This window comes from Haliotis asinina, chromosome 7, assembly GCF_037392515.1.
Source record: "Haliotis asinina isolate JCU_RB_2024 chromosome 7, JCU_Hal_asi_v2, whole genome shotgun sequence".
Taxonomy (NCBI): Eukaryota; Metazoa; Mollusca; class Gastropoda; order Lepetellida; family Haliotidae; genus Haliotis; species Haliotis asinina.
This window is the reverse complement of record NC_090286.1, coordinates 35,136,182-35,151,847: the sequence shown is the minus strand read 5'-3', so window position 1 is coordinate 35,151,847 and position 15,666 is coordinate 35,136,182. Positions and strand designations below refer to the sequence as shown.

At 38.7% G+C, this 15,666-nt stretch overlaps 1 protein-coding gene across 1 annotated transcript; it reads right to left on the bottom strand.

The window, feature by feature from the left end:
* Positions 1-314: 314 nt before the first annotated feature.
* LOC137290977 (RNA 3'-terminal phosphate cyclase-like) lies at positions 315-15,460 on the bottom strand. The gene is made up of 11 exons (XM_067822210.1): positions 15,266-15,460; positions 14,255-14,355; positions 12,141-12,284; positions 11,182-11,305; positions 10,799-10,857; positions 9,809-9,950; positions 8,611-8,735; positions 6,221-6,279; positions 5,286-5,380; positions 2,236-2,340; positions 315-1,220 (listed from the first exon to the last, which is right to left on the bottom strand). The coding sequence occupies exons 1-11, from the start codon at positions 15,314-15,316 to the stop codon at positions 1,134-1,136; spliced, it is 1,092 nt and encodes a 363-aa protein (XP_067678311.1). The 5' UTR covers positions 15,317-15,460; the 3' UTR covers positions 315-1,133.
* Positions 15,461-15,666: the final 206 nt, after the last annotated feature.

Genomic DNA, 15,666 nt, shown 5'->3' with positions numbered 1-15,666 from the left:
TGATAATTAATTAATTGTTGGATTTTTTGGTTGCATGTGACCTTTAATATGATTGCCCTCCAAATCACTACCGTAAAACCAGTTCTAATCACTGCTTCAGTCCACCACATATCATATGTTCCATCCTCCATTAGGGTTGGTTTTCCACGTAGTTGAGACACGCCATCATAACCCAAATGCATAAAAATATTTGGTTATTTAGAGAAGGCCATCATGTTCCTGGAATACTGCTAACTGGGGTCAAACCACAAATAAACACAACATGTTTCACACACATTAAACATCTAACTCAGAATGTTCAAACAAATAATTCATGATAGTGTAAAGCATTTATTACATGATGATAAATACTTGAAAAAAGGACTAAACAATCAAAACAAAGTGGAACATTCTCAGTTCAAATCAACAAGATATAATGCTTTCAAAAAATTCTCACTGAGTCTTCACTTACTGCATACACCATGAATTACATACATATTCATGTAATTGCACCATTTGCTAAAATGATATTAAATACTGTTTCTTACACATGGTCTTTGTGGCGCATATATAACACAAACAGTTTGTGAAAAAATGCACAACATTTACTTTGCCAGAATAAGAGGGAACCCAGTTCTGTTGGTGAAAGAAAGAATTCTGGACACCACCAAGTTGGGTAGCTGAACCCTGTCTGAACTATGACAACAAATTACATGTATCCACAATTTGGGCTGCACTGGAGTTCATAACGGCACTAAATATAGTAGAGAACTTTGCTAGACATGTTTGCATGATTTTGTCTTATTACATATTAGATATAACTGTTTTTATTTTTTTAGAGTTAATAGTTGGTTTGCAGTAAGAACAATGAACCATACGTCCTCCACTGTGCAGATGGACTTCACAACAAGGACCAAACAGGTTCATAAATCCTGTGACCTAGCCCATGGGATTGTGCCTAACTGTAGTAGTGCACACATATTGGAGACATCTTCAGGCCAGGACAGATGAATTCTCCTTTAAGTACCGGTACTGCACAAGACTGGTGTCTTCTTGAAGAAGCTGAGAGTTTACAGGGTCTATTTCTTAGCATGATGCAGGGAGGGCTGTGGATGGCTGAAGCTTGTTACACAACTTGAACTATTAAACATGCCTCATGGTAATCTGCTGTTCACAAGCCCAATCCCTTCACATTCTATCACATTGGAGTTGTCTGATAGCTTCTTGATCTCGAACTTGGCCTGAAGAAAAGTAAAATTGACAATGTAATATACATACAAGAAGCACTGAAAACAAAAGTCGAATATCAGTCTTCCCACCTTTAACTGTCTTCTGTTGTGCTCTCATTTCACACTGTGATTTTACATCAATTGTCAAGTCCATCATCAATAATTGGAGTTAAAGCAGTTATCCCGAGACCTAGAGGAACTGACCAAACACTACAAGGCATGCAGGTGGTTTTGTATTGCCTGCACGTTTTGGGGCTTCTTCCTCACTATCAGCTTATACCTGTCAACCTATCTGTCCTTGATGCTAAGTGAGATGGCACACATTTGAAGAGGTATTACAGACACAGGCTTAGATTTTCGAAACTCTCTTAGCGCTAAGATAGTCTTCACTCAATCTTAATGCATCTCACTTACGACGATCTTTGCGTTAAGCGGACTTCGAAAATTTAGGCCACAGAACTTCCATACAGGTTATCACACAAGTGGGTTTGGGGATATTTAATATTCTGCATTAGGATTAATAGCTGTATTTAGCAAGTATTTATTGAGCCTAATACATACTGTTTATTCCTAATCACACAGCTGACTGCATTAGGTCATCTAGTTCCAAGTAACGTTTAATGCTAAAGCATCCATTGTTGTCAACAAATCATAGCTTACGCAAAATAGCTTATGAAAATTAACAACAAACTCTTGTGGAACTTAAGAAACCTTCAATTAACCTTTTGAACAAGATATACACTTTAATGTTTGTGTGACATCTGCACCTGGATTTCTGTGAATTTCTGTCTTCTCTCTGTAATCTAGACCTTCTAAAATAACCAGGCATGAATTTATTTTTTCGATCAAAGCACTGACGGTACCGTTACCATGAGCATCAATCCGGACCTTTGACGCCATGTTTGTTTACACTATGAGAGTAGTCCCTTTATCCTGCTGAGAATGCTATCCATTGTATGATAAATATTGCCTATCTGCATAGTTGTGTTATATGCTGAGCAGAATGACAGTAAACATTGATGGCTACCTTAGTGAGCAGCTGGGCCACGTGTATGGCAGTCTTTGTGTGGAGAGTAATGGGGCCGCACAGTACATCAGACTTCCCTTCCGCCAACGCCATCAGCAGGATTAACTAAATCAACAGAAATAATATATCATGAGGGTGAAACAAGGCAATATATATCCTGGATAGGATGATACAATTTGTCATGGGTAAGATGAGACAACATGTCCTTGACAGTGTGAGACAATATGCCGAAGATAGGGTGAGACAATATGTCCTGGGTAAGGGGAGACAATATGTTATGGGTAATGAGAGACAATATATAATTGATATGGTGAGACAGTATGTCCTGGGTATTGTGAGACAATATGTCCTGTGTAAGGTGAGACATTATGTCCTGGGCAAGGAGAGACAATATGTTATGGGTAATGAGAGACAATATATAATTGATATGGTGAGACAGTATGTCCTGGGTATTGTGAGACAATATGTCCTGGGTAAGGTGAGACAATATGTTATGGGTAATGAGAGACAATATATAATTGATATGGTGAGACAGTATGTTCTCGGTATTGTGAGACAATATGTCCTGAGTAAGGGGAGACAATATGTTATGGGTAATGAGAGACAATATATAATTGATATGGTGAGACAGTATGTCCTGGGTATTGTGAGACAATATGTCCTGTGTAAGGTGAGACATTATGTCCTGGGCAAGGAGAGACAATATGTTATGGGTAATGAGAGACAATACATAATTGATATGGTGAGACAGTATGTCCTGGGTATTGTGAGACAATATGTCCTGTGTAAGGTGAGACATTATGTCCTGGGCAAGGAGAGACAATATGTTATGGGTAATGAGAGACAATATATAATTGATATGGTGAGACAGTATGTCCTGGGTATTGTGAGACAATATGTCCTGGGTAAGGTGAGACAATATGTTATGGGTAATGAGAGACAATATATAATTGATATGGTGAGACAGTATGTTCTGGGTATTGTGAGACAATATGTCCTGGGTAAGGGGAGACAATATGTTATGGGTAATGAGAGACAATATATAATTGATATGGTGAGACAGTATGTCCTGGGTATTGTGAGACAATATGTCCTGGGTAAGGGGAGACAATATGTTATGGGTAATGAGAGACAATATATAACTGATATGGTGAGACAGTATGTTCTGGGTATTGTGAGACAATATGTCCTGGGTAAGGGGAGACAATATGTTATGGGTAATGAGAGACAATATATAATTGATATGGTGAGACAGTATGTCCTGGGTATTGTGAGACAATATGTCCTGGGTAAGGTGAGACAATATGTTATGGGTAATGAGAGACAATATATCCTTGATATGGTGAGACATTATGTCCTGGGTATTGTGAGACAATATGTCCTGGGTATTGTGAGACAATATGTCCTGGGTAATGAGAGACAATATGTTATGGGTAATGAGAGACAATAACTAATTGATATGGTGAGACAGTATGTCCTGGGTATTGTGAGACAATATGTCCTGGGTAAAGTGAGACGTTATGTCCTGGGCAAGGAGAGACAATATGTTATGGGTAATGAGAGACAATATATCCTTGATATGGTGAGACAATATGTTATGGGTATAGTGAGACAATATGTGGGTAAGGTGAGACAAGGTGTCATTGATGGAGTGAAACGACAACAGCTATGTCTCTCCTGGGATTCACATCCTGATTGAGTGAGGAGGTTGGTAGGATGTTGGATGAGTGAGTGACTGCTGAACAAGGGCTGCTTTGACACTATTCCCAGAAAATCTCAGCTAAATGTGGGAGGAAAAACCAAAGCAATATAAGTATCAGATGTTTATACAGTTGGTAGAGCCCAGGAGCATGGAGCTTAAGAGTTAAAGAAGATGAATACCATAGTTTGCATTATGCATATGTTACGCAGTTATTCCCCTTCATCTTGCTACTAATCATATTTCATGATATTTTGGCCACACAAGCATTTAGCCTCAGGTAAACCTAGGCAAGCTGTATCTCCCGTTATAAAATCTTAATTTCGGTTTGTTATTTTAATTGAAGATAACGTTGATAAATTCTGGTAACATATTTTTTTTTTTTTTAGATATTAATCTAGAAATATTAACCTAAAAATCCATTTTATATAAAAAAACTTGTTATCATAAACATCTTTTTTTTCATTGATAAATCAATAATGTTTTCAAATTCCTGTTTTTTAAGAAGTTAATTAATGTGTCAAATCCTACACAGAATTGATTTTCCTGAGTTGTTTCACATCAACACTGAAATATCTTTATAGGAAAAGTCACACGGAAAAATAAAAGTAAACAATTTATATTTACAAGAACGTTTACTGACATTACTTTTTACAGATTGTGCCACAAGGGCAAAAAATGTTGAGGTGACTTGCTATTTTTAGTACATAATTAGATTCTGGTCACATTCTTCTACAAAATGATACCAAATTTTTTGACATTCTGATATTTTGTATCGGCTCTGCTCCATATACAACTGGTCCCTATTTGATCCAAGTCAGAGTAATAATCTCTAGTTCAGTTTCAATGTAAACTAGCCTTACCTAGTTTATTTAAGTGAACAATAAAACATGTGGATATCTTTCATTCTTTTCATCAATGAAACTGACAACGAAAAGATGTTAACGGATTCACATGATACCATATACAACAAGTGAGTCAGTGAGTTTAGTTTTACCCAAAACTCAGTACTATTCCAGCTACATGTATATGGTTGCATTATGTAAATGATCAAGTCTGGACCAGACAATCCAGTGATCAAGAAGAAGAGCACCATTCTACGTAATTGGGATACGATGACATTGGTCAACCACATCTATGAGCCTGAGCACCTGATCCCGTCAGTTGCTTCTTACAACAGGCATGGGTTAGATCATGCAGATCATGGGAAGATCATTTCTAACCCAGATGTTCACAGGTTTACAAAAAGTACCTGAGGTATATAGGGGGAAAACTGTTAGGGAGAGTCCCATTGATTGAACTCACTACACACATATAAAATGTTAAATGTGGTATTTAGCATCTGGCTGACCTGATCTTGTAGGTAGTCATCAACACATCCCCCATGAGCTAGGTTATCGAGCAGCATCTGAGCAGCATCTATCCCAACCTTCTCAGCAGGAACACCTACACAATGGACAACATGTCTCCATCATGTGTGACCAGACAACGTACAGCAGTTTATTGTCAATATGTCTTAGTCATTGACCCTTTCATATAATCATTTGTCAGATTTATAATGCAAGAAATCTACAAGCAAGTGCTGATTTTGCAATACTCCTGAAATATCACAACTAGAAACACCAGAAATGTGGTTCATATATTTAACCCATGTGGGAAATCAAACAAGGGCTGTAGGCAATATAAGCGATAGTCTTTACCACAGGGCTTATGCATTGTCAAAAAGTCGCAAGTGCTTACCGAACACCTCAATGTCAATTTTGAACTGTTTGAAGCATGGGTATCGATTGTACACTTCAGCCAACCTGTGTGAATCAAGCGATTCAAATCTTGCATCTTGCTGTTTTTCCTGCAGGTCTTAGTAAAATCGCTGTGGTGTAATTCCCCTACCTTACATTAACAGGGACTACATCTGAATGTTTTGTCAAAATTTATTTATTGGAATGCCAGGCAAATCCTCTTGTACCCATTGCTAGGTTTTGCAGACGACACGAGAAAAATACAACTATATCTCCCTTCCATTAATTTGCATGCACAGAACATTGGTAATTTCCGTGCATCATGTATAATTCAATGTTATTAGAAGTACTACCACAAAGTACCGAATGTGTTGCCATTGGCAGCTATATATTGCAATGTACCTCGCTTGTAAGTGGGGTACATTGAAAATAACAGTGATTACCCAATCAGAAAAGAACATTTATGTCTGAGGTAAGATAAACAAAGTTTGCCACTTTGTCAAAAACACATACAGAATGATGAAGGCTGAAAGCAGCATCTCTTTACCTTTCTTTCCCAGGGCAGATCCTGCCAGGAGACATCCTGTGCTAGTTTCTGCCACGATTCTGAAATGAAGTGACAGTTAAATTCCAATAAAATACATCACAACATGTTATGGCTTTCTGTGTTTGTCAGAAGAATCAAATTCACAATTCAGTTCTAATCATGATGAGCACATAGTAGGCCAGGACAATGGTTTTAGTTGCTAACAAATCATTGATGAAATCATTTCCAGGCAAATTTACTTCACACATGATTCAGTTCACAAACTAAAACAACAGAGGTCAGTACAGCAAAGTTGGCAACATATTAAACAGGGCTGTAACAATGCAGCGAACTATTGATGGATTGCAACTGTTGAGTCTCCAACAGCAATTAATCAATGGTAAAAATGAAAAACTATCGATCCATTGATAGTATGTACGACTATTAATAGTTTAGTAATTGACTTTCGTTGATAAATGTGTAGCACAAAATATAGGAATGGTACTGGGTGCAGACTTGCAGCTTCAATGATTTTATGTTTTCACAAAAATGTTCACTTAATCTGGGTTTCAAGTTTCTTGTTATTTAAGAAGGCTGAAACTACTTCAATTTATTTTATTTTCATACAAACTATTGTCTATCCATTCATTTGAGAAATGACTTCAAATGAGACAATTCAGGTTAAAAAACCCGATAAAGTTGGTCGCAATAGACTATCTCTATCGCAATAGAATGTTGCAATAAACAATCAATATCGTAATAGATGTGTAACTCTCAGTAGTCACCACTAATAATAAACTGGCTTCTGACATGATCATTTAGTGTAAAACTAAAGAAAAAGCTGATGTTTTTCTGATATGAACGAATTACTACATATGAACTGCCAGGCTGAAAGGACTAGAAATACTTGCTGAAGAAACTTAGATTTCAATATCAATGACTTGGTCATATGAAGCCTCCTACTGTAGAAACAGGACCGGAGATTGTGCCATAAAGAAGTCCAACCTAATGAGACAATTCCTGTGGTGTGGTCACTGGAGCAACTCAGGGATTATCAGCAAACAATGTGCAAGCAATGCTCTAGAACAAACAACACTCTAGCAATCTACAGTGCACATTTTTGTTATTTTCCACATGGAAGTCCTAACGAGATATAAAACATCAAAACCTGACTTGTATAATGTATGCTACAGCAACAACTGCATGGATAATTGAAACAAGGTTTCTGATTTACAGGAAATGTTACATTTGAGAGATAACAGATAAAAGCCAAAATATGGGTAGTCAATCTATAACAAAACTGAGAGACAGACACTTACACTTACTTAAGTGGGTGTAAAACTAGGAACAAACCACTATTCAGTTGTTTATTACAAAAGGGTGTTTTCAAACACTAAAGTTACTGATGGAAGATTCTCTTGGCCAATGGGTCCATCTCCAACCATGAGTGAGTGTCCATAAGAACAGGGTTTTGTTTGCACCGCTTTGAGAAATATTTCGGCAAAATTAGTATGTGGTGGCGACAGCAGAAATGGGCTTCATATATTGTACCCTTGTGGGTATCGACACTGGATCTTCAGCACAAGGAGTGAATGCTTTAACCACTGGGCTACCACATCACCCACCCAACCCAACCCACCCCCACATGAGAAGTTAATGAAAATATCAATGCTGCATTTCACTACCTGTAACACAGACCTGGTCCCGATTTCTCGAAACACACATTAGTCTAAGTTTTTACTTAAGTTCAAGTTTTTGATCAAATTTGAGAAAACGCAGGAACATGCACTTTCCAGAATGAATGGAAATCACTATCAAATCAAACTCAAACTTAGTAGACATTCTGAGTTTGGTGGACAGATTTCTTTAGTTAGTTGTTTGGACTTGTTTGTTGAAAAATATGCAGCTGAATTAAAAATTCAGCTGCTTCAAATTGTCAAAGTCAGTTTGAGATTTGAGTGAAAACTTAAGTTTGTTTCGAGAAATCAGGGCCTGATCTTGTAGTTTTAAAAGTAGACATTTCAAAGAAGAGTTCATACCGTATATATCTATATACATGACATGTTCAAAGCGCACAAAATGAAAAGTTCTAGAGTCATTATATACAAGTAAAGAAGCGAGATTATTCGGGGTCACTGATGAAAAGCTAATTTGCACAGGTATATCTTGAGTTGGCTCCTGAACAAGGGGAAATGAGGCAGAGATGCTGACGAAGATTGGTCTATAGCAGTAGAGTAGGAGAAGGGTCGATGTCCACGTAAGGTTGATCATAGTTTGGGGACTTTGAGGAGATTTTCAGTCTGTGACCACAGAGACTGAGAAGGCAAGTATGGAGTGAGGATACTGGAGAGGTAGATGGGAGCAGAATCGAAGAGACACCAAAACACAATGCATACGACTTTGAAACTCACATGATGCCTGTGCCTGTACCCACTGCAGCATGGTCTGGTTCCTTGACAACATCCTTGCTGATAGGTACATCCTTGTACGTCTGGCGGATGGTGTCCACAGCACAGCGGGCCATCGTGTCAGCTACCTGATGGGACATATTGCCAGTTACAAACCACAGCTCATCGGGCCATTATGTCAGCTACCTGAAGGGACATATTGACAGTTACAAACCACAGCTCATCGGGCCATTATGTCAGCTACCTGAAGGGACATATTGACAGTTACAAACCACAGCACAGCGGGCCATCGTGTCAGCTACCTAGATGGAACATATTGACAGTTACAAACCACAGCTCATCGGGCCATTATGTCAGCTACCTGATGGGACATACTGACAGCTACAATCCACAGCTCATTGGGTCATCGTGTCAGCTACCTGATGGGACATACTGACAGTTACAAACCACAGCTCATCGGGCCATTATGTCAGCTACCTGATAGGACATACTGACAGTTACAAACCACAGCTCATTGGGTCATTGTGTCAGCTACCTGATGGGACATACTGACAGTTACAAACCACAGCTCATCGGGCCATTATGTCAGCTACCTGATAGGACATACTGACAGTTACAAACCACAGCTCATCGGGTCATTGTGTCAGCTACCTGATAGGACATATTGACAGTTACAAACCACAGCTCATCGGGCCATTATGTCAGTTACCTGATGGGACATACTGACAGTTACAAACCACAGCTCATCGGGCCATTATGTCAGTTACCTGATGGGACATACTGACAGTTACAAACCATAGCTCATTGGGTCATCGTGTCAGCTACCTGATGGGATATAACTAATCACAAAACAACTGGCCAACATGCCAACAGTTACCTAATGGGATATACTGACAGTTACCAACAATTAGCGCTGGTTATTGCTCACAATATGCAGTGGTGATCGATAATCAGTGGTGATCGATAATTTAACCAGCAAAGCTCATGTGGGCAAAAGCAGACACAATCATAACATTGTGCAAATTAAACATGCCCTGAGCAATACCATCATCAAGATGATCGAGAATCCTTCCTTCTGACACACACCCAGGTATATTGTTTACATTATCCATCGACAGTCACTGACACAAGCAAGATCCATTGACTTACTATTGCCAATGTTATTGACAATGTAAATCTGCTGGTGAACATGTTTGCTTACCTTAATTGGCAGAACCCCAGCGACAAATGACCTGATGTTCACTTTGGTCACTTGACCTCTGGTTGTCATGGAGACTGGTTTAAGTTTCTTTGTTGGATATGATGTAATCTTCACTTCACCACCTCCCTTTGGATAGTATCCTCTGATAACACACAAACATTGAGTAACTGTTGACACATACAGGGATTGGGAAAGAGAACTTTGACAATGGGCCATTTTCAGGATTATTAGCCATTTCCTGAATTTAGAATGGGCAACTGCCCTTGCTTCAATAATAAACTTCCAAATTTTAATGGGCCATTTTTCATTCTAATGTGCAAAATCGCCCATGGCCCTTGCCTTTCCCAATCAGTGCACACTGATGATAAACTGATTAGCAATACTTGAGTGAGTTTGTGAGTGAGTGAGTGAGTGAGTGAGTTTAGTTTTACGCTGCATTCAGCAATATTCCAGCTATATGGCGGTGGTCTGTAAATAATCGAGTCTGGACCAGACCGACTCTGACCACCTGATCCAGTTAGTCGCCTCTTATGACAAACATAGTCACCTTTTAAGGCAAGCATGGGTTGCTGAAGGTCCACAGGTCAGGTGAGTGAGTGAGTGGATGGACCTTGTGTACAATGACATTGAAAGAACATCACTGGACACACTGGACACACTGTCACACAGTATAGTGGGTGAGTTTAATTTTATGCCATACTGGACGTCTGTAAATATTCAAATCTGGACCAGACAATCTACAGATCAACAGCATGAGCACTGTTCTGCACAATCAGTGAACTTGACCACTTGATCCCGTTAGTCGCCTCTTACGATAAGCTTAAAGCATACACAGGAAGCTGGGAGGAGGCTAGGGAAGGAAACTGTGCAATTTGGAAGCAAGATTTAAATATCTGAAGACAATTAAACTATCAGACATCAAAAATGTTCTGAACAAGACACTGGCAACATATGAATCTTGTGAAAAGAATATATTCTAGTAAGATTTACCTCCTGCGAATATCACACTCAGATTTCAAACCGAATTCTTCAGCCATCGGGTTGAACACCTGTGGAGACAGAAACACTGAATATAGCATAATCATATATCAGACATGCTAATTACAAACTCGATACCTGTGAAGATCAGTGTTAAAATTGGTCTTCAGCAATCCAAGTCATATGAGGCGACTAATGGTGTCAGGTGGTCAGGATAGCTGAATTGATTGACACACATCATCATATCTCAATTGTGTACACTGATGTTCACACAGTTCATCACTGGATTGTCTGGTCCAGACTCAATTATTGAATGACTGAAATACTGCTGAGTAGGCAACCAACTTAACAACTGCAAACTTGAAAAGAAAAGTACAAGGTGAGATCTAACTTACCATTATTGTGTAGTCAACCTGTGGTGCCATTTCCGCATTGGTACCCCCTCGCAGACTCAGGACACTCTCCCCATCTGCATACAGCAAACATGGCATGGCTGCCTGCATCAGCAAGCAGATACTCCTGGAACAAGACAATCACCATGGTAACTGCACAATAAACACTTCAGTTGTCCTCACATACCATAGTTACCATACTGTACATGTCGCCTTTAATTTGACTCATTTGCTTTCATACAAAATATTTACTCTGTTTGAATTTGAATTTGTCACCAAACAGTTGTAATTTGTTGTTGTTGTGAGTGATGTGAGTAATAAGCAACAATAAATGGCAAAACATACATCCAGGAGGAGACCTTTGTTTCAATACACATCACAGAAATAAAAAGTACTTCTCACCTAGGCGTGTCTCAAATATGTGTATAAACAGAGGAAGGGAGGTAACTCTACTACCAAATGTGTAATTCCAACCAGGCAGCCTGAGCTTACTGTTCCAGAAGACGTTATTCATATGATGTAATTCTAACTAGTTTTCAGTAAATATTCCATATATCTTTACTACACTATTCCCCCATTACTGACAATGTATTGGTATTGAGAAATGCTGAATGCATCTCTCTACACTCGTTAAATAATGCTAATGCCAGTCAGCAATGTCCCAGTGATAAAACACTGTGTCAGCTCCATACGTATTTGTCAGCTCTTACAACAAGCCTTGGGGCCATTGGGTAGCTTTGTGGCAAAAGTGTTAAGCTCATTATGCCAAGGAGACAGGTTCGATTCCCTACATGAGTGCAGTTTGTGAATCCCATTTCTGGTGTCCGCTCTCATGATATTGCTGGAATATAGCTAAAAGACGCATGAAACTAATTTAAACTCACTCACTACAACAAGCAAGATGTGATAGGAATGTTCTACCCAAGAATCACAAAGGTGGTGAAACTATAAAAAGTGCTGACCCTGCTGTTTTCGTGTCTGCTTGGTAAGACCCTCCCTTGATGGGTCCTGGGTGAAACGTGACCTCTGTTGACCCCACACGGTCTCCAGTCAGCTTCCCACCACAGATGTCCCTGATGAGCTGTAGGCCCATCAAGTGTTGGGGTCTGAAATAAAGATGTAGCATGTATTGAAGCTGGATGAACCATCCTTTTATCTCAGAAGACTGGACAGGTAAAAGTGATGAACTTGATGAACAGCAACATATGATATGCTTCCACTTAGTAACAAGAGAGCTGTGGAGAAATCTTGATTAATGTCCCCTTTAAGATTATTGCCCAAATATTTTACCCAGTCTAAGTAAACTTAGTCTGAGTACTTTTTGTTACACTCCACTACTGAGTCTAACAAAACCTTATGGGAGGTTGCGTCAGGTAACCTTTGAGATTGACCAATCAGAACACAGCTTACCAAATTGTGTAAGTGAACATTCGCACATACCGTTTGAAGTTTTCATCTCGAAAAGGTTCATACCCGAACAATTCTGAATGCTATTTAGCTTAAGTCGCTTCTGGGTGATGCACAAGGCTTACGTACAACCATGACAACGGTGAGTAAACAGTCACTGAAAATGGTGTTTTTGGCAATATTCAAGGATGTCATCTTGTGGAAATATTAGCTAATGGTAACCATGTCAACAGAAACCCCAAAGCGTATATACTGTAGGTCAAATAATTGTGTTATATGTGGATTTTTGTTTGTGGAGAGATCTGTGTCAGTGACCTGAATATTTTGAAAGTCTCTCCGATCCCTAAATAGTAGCCGTTGTCTGATTGGTTAAATCTATTTAACCGTCCAGCGTTTGATTGGATGATCATTGGTCACTCAAAGGTTACCTGACACGACCTTCTACTAGGTTTTGTTAGACTCAGTGTTGGAGTGAAATGAAATACACTGAGACTAAGTTTACTTAGACTGATATTTTACCATGCCACAGATTACATTAGAAACCAGACAGACAGGAAAACAAAAACATATACTTAATGCAGCCTACGGATGCCTAGAATATGTTTCAAGTCTTGATCACCACAGTTTCTGAAGATGAAGAAAGTCTCTGGGCTCCTTTTTACTACTTTTTATATGATTTATAGTCCATTTGGATCAAAATTGGACTGATGAATTGAAATGTAGCTCAAAAACTAATAAACATAAAATACTCAGTGATCATAATATAAAAATCACACCAACTCTGTGAGTTTTTAGAAGAATATTTTTCTTAAAAATTCCAGTAAAGACACAATGACCTATTACTGAGTTTGCTACAAGCTGGGTCATGGCATCATTTGCAGCTTAATTACTGTAACAATTTATATGAAGTACGCAATACATTAACTGTATTAATAATAATATTCATGTGTCTTAGACCCCCATTTTGAAGTCCAGGACCCCTGAAAATTAACAGTATGGGTCCCTTGGACCCTTAAATACAGGACTCGAGGTAAATCCCTGTATGTCTTTAGTCATACACCAAGACTTTGTTATGAAAACCTAAAACTCATTAACTTCAAACAATTTCATGTGTATGTGATACAATCAGTTTAAATATCATCATAAATTCATACAGATAATATTCCTCACACAACATTTCAGAGCTGTTTGCTGCTCCTTCGTCATGTGAATGCTGAGTCAGTTCACAGTTAATACACATAGATAAAATTGTTTACACAAGGCAGGGAGAGAGAATGTACAAAGACAACAATATGATGATAAAGCCAATGAGACGTGTGGGTGTGTGAGTGTGCATTAATGTAAATAATGACATGTCTTATGGATAACATTCTTTTTTTTTAATTCTTCATACAACATTTCAGAGCAAATTCTTGCTCCTTCATCATGAATGACTCACCTGATGATGCAGTAAGAACTAGCTCTGAAACGTTGCATAAAGAACAAAAAATCAACTTGTAACCCATTAGATGTGTCATGTATTCATGTTCGTCTACTTTCTAAATGCCTTCTGAAAACTGCACTAATATTGAAAGATAGCAACATAAGCACAAAGCCAATTAGATGAGATTGAGGCAGATAAGATATGTAATAAGATATGGTAAACCAACAGGTGATTCCTGTTTCTCACCGAAGTCCTGGATTGCTTCTCCCAGCTCGAATGTTGTTGATGGTCACAGGCTGACCCAGCAAACAACTCAAAGCAGCAGAGTTACGCAGGATCTGCCCTCCCTGTATGAGAACAATACATCTTTGTAAGAGCCACCGTTCAATGCAATCATGGTAGATATGTTTACAAACATTCACTCCTGTTGTCTGTGCCAGTGTCTTCAGTAAGGCATCAGAAGATGAAGAGTCTTTTGAGACAAAATGTTTCTATCACCTTAGAACCACATAATTTATCAACATCCTGCTCTAGGTTCAAAGTTTAATTTTTCACACAAATCCCAAACATGATATTTGCTACCATGTAATGCCACAGTCAGCAGTAATATTCCATCAATATGACATGTGTCTGACAATAACAGCTTCTGGGTTAGACAATCCAGTGACTGGCATTTCAATCAGTGTGTACAACTACAAACATGCTGTGGAGACATGAAACAACCAAGTCAGAGATCCTGACCACCTGACCATTAGCTCCCTCTTACAAAGCATGTGTTCCTGATGCCCAATTTTAACGCAGATTTTCAAAGGGAAGCAGTTCAGGACATGAACATCACTCAACAAAATTACACTTGAGTTGATTGTTTTGCTTCCACAGAAATGTGTAGTTCATTAGGTCTTCTCATGTAAATAACATATTGTGACTTAAGTTGAAAATCTGAATCAAACATTAAATGGAAGAAGATACAGAAATGGCAGAATCTGGCTGAGTTTAAACCTGGCGTGTGACTAAACTATGAGTACGATGTAAAATATCCTGACAAAAGTCTACACACCGGCATTAACGCTTGTAAATAACCAAATTATTATTATAGCGTGGCCCTTTAACAATGACGACATTGAGTAAACATGGCCTGTGGTGAAATTAAACTGCCAGTTTTTATGTCTGAGTATTAATACTCACTCAAAACATCATATGATACCAAGTGACAAGACGTAAGAAATTTGCTTCCAAAGAGATATTTTCCTCACTCACCCCTTCTAACATGCCACCATCTATAACAATGACATCTTGACATCCTGCCATAGCTATTCTCGTCAAGTTATACAGTCTGTAGAGACAATTATTCCTGGTCAGAGTGTCGGATTAGTGATGTCTTGTGCCATCGATGTGCAATCACTCCAGCAGACAGAAAACGTGGACTTCTACTTCCTGTTTATTTCGGCATGCGCCGTAAAAACCGATTTTAGCACTCGTTTACAGGCAAAACAAGTTCTCCTACTAAACGTTACGCGAATCAAAACTTGTCGGCTCGATATCGGTTTTCCCGTCTCCTGTCCCGGAGAATATATACTCTTCAAAAAATGTAGGGGAACCTGAGCTTTGAAGTCTGGCAGAAAGAAAGCCCATTGATGAACGTTACAATGACATTCATC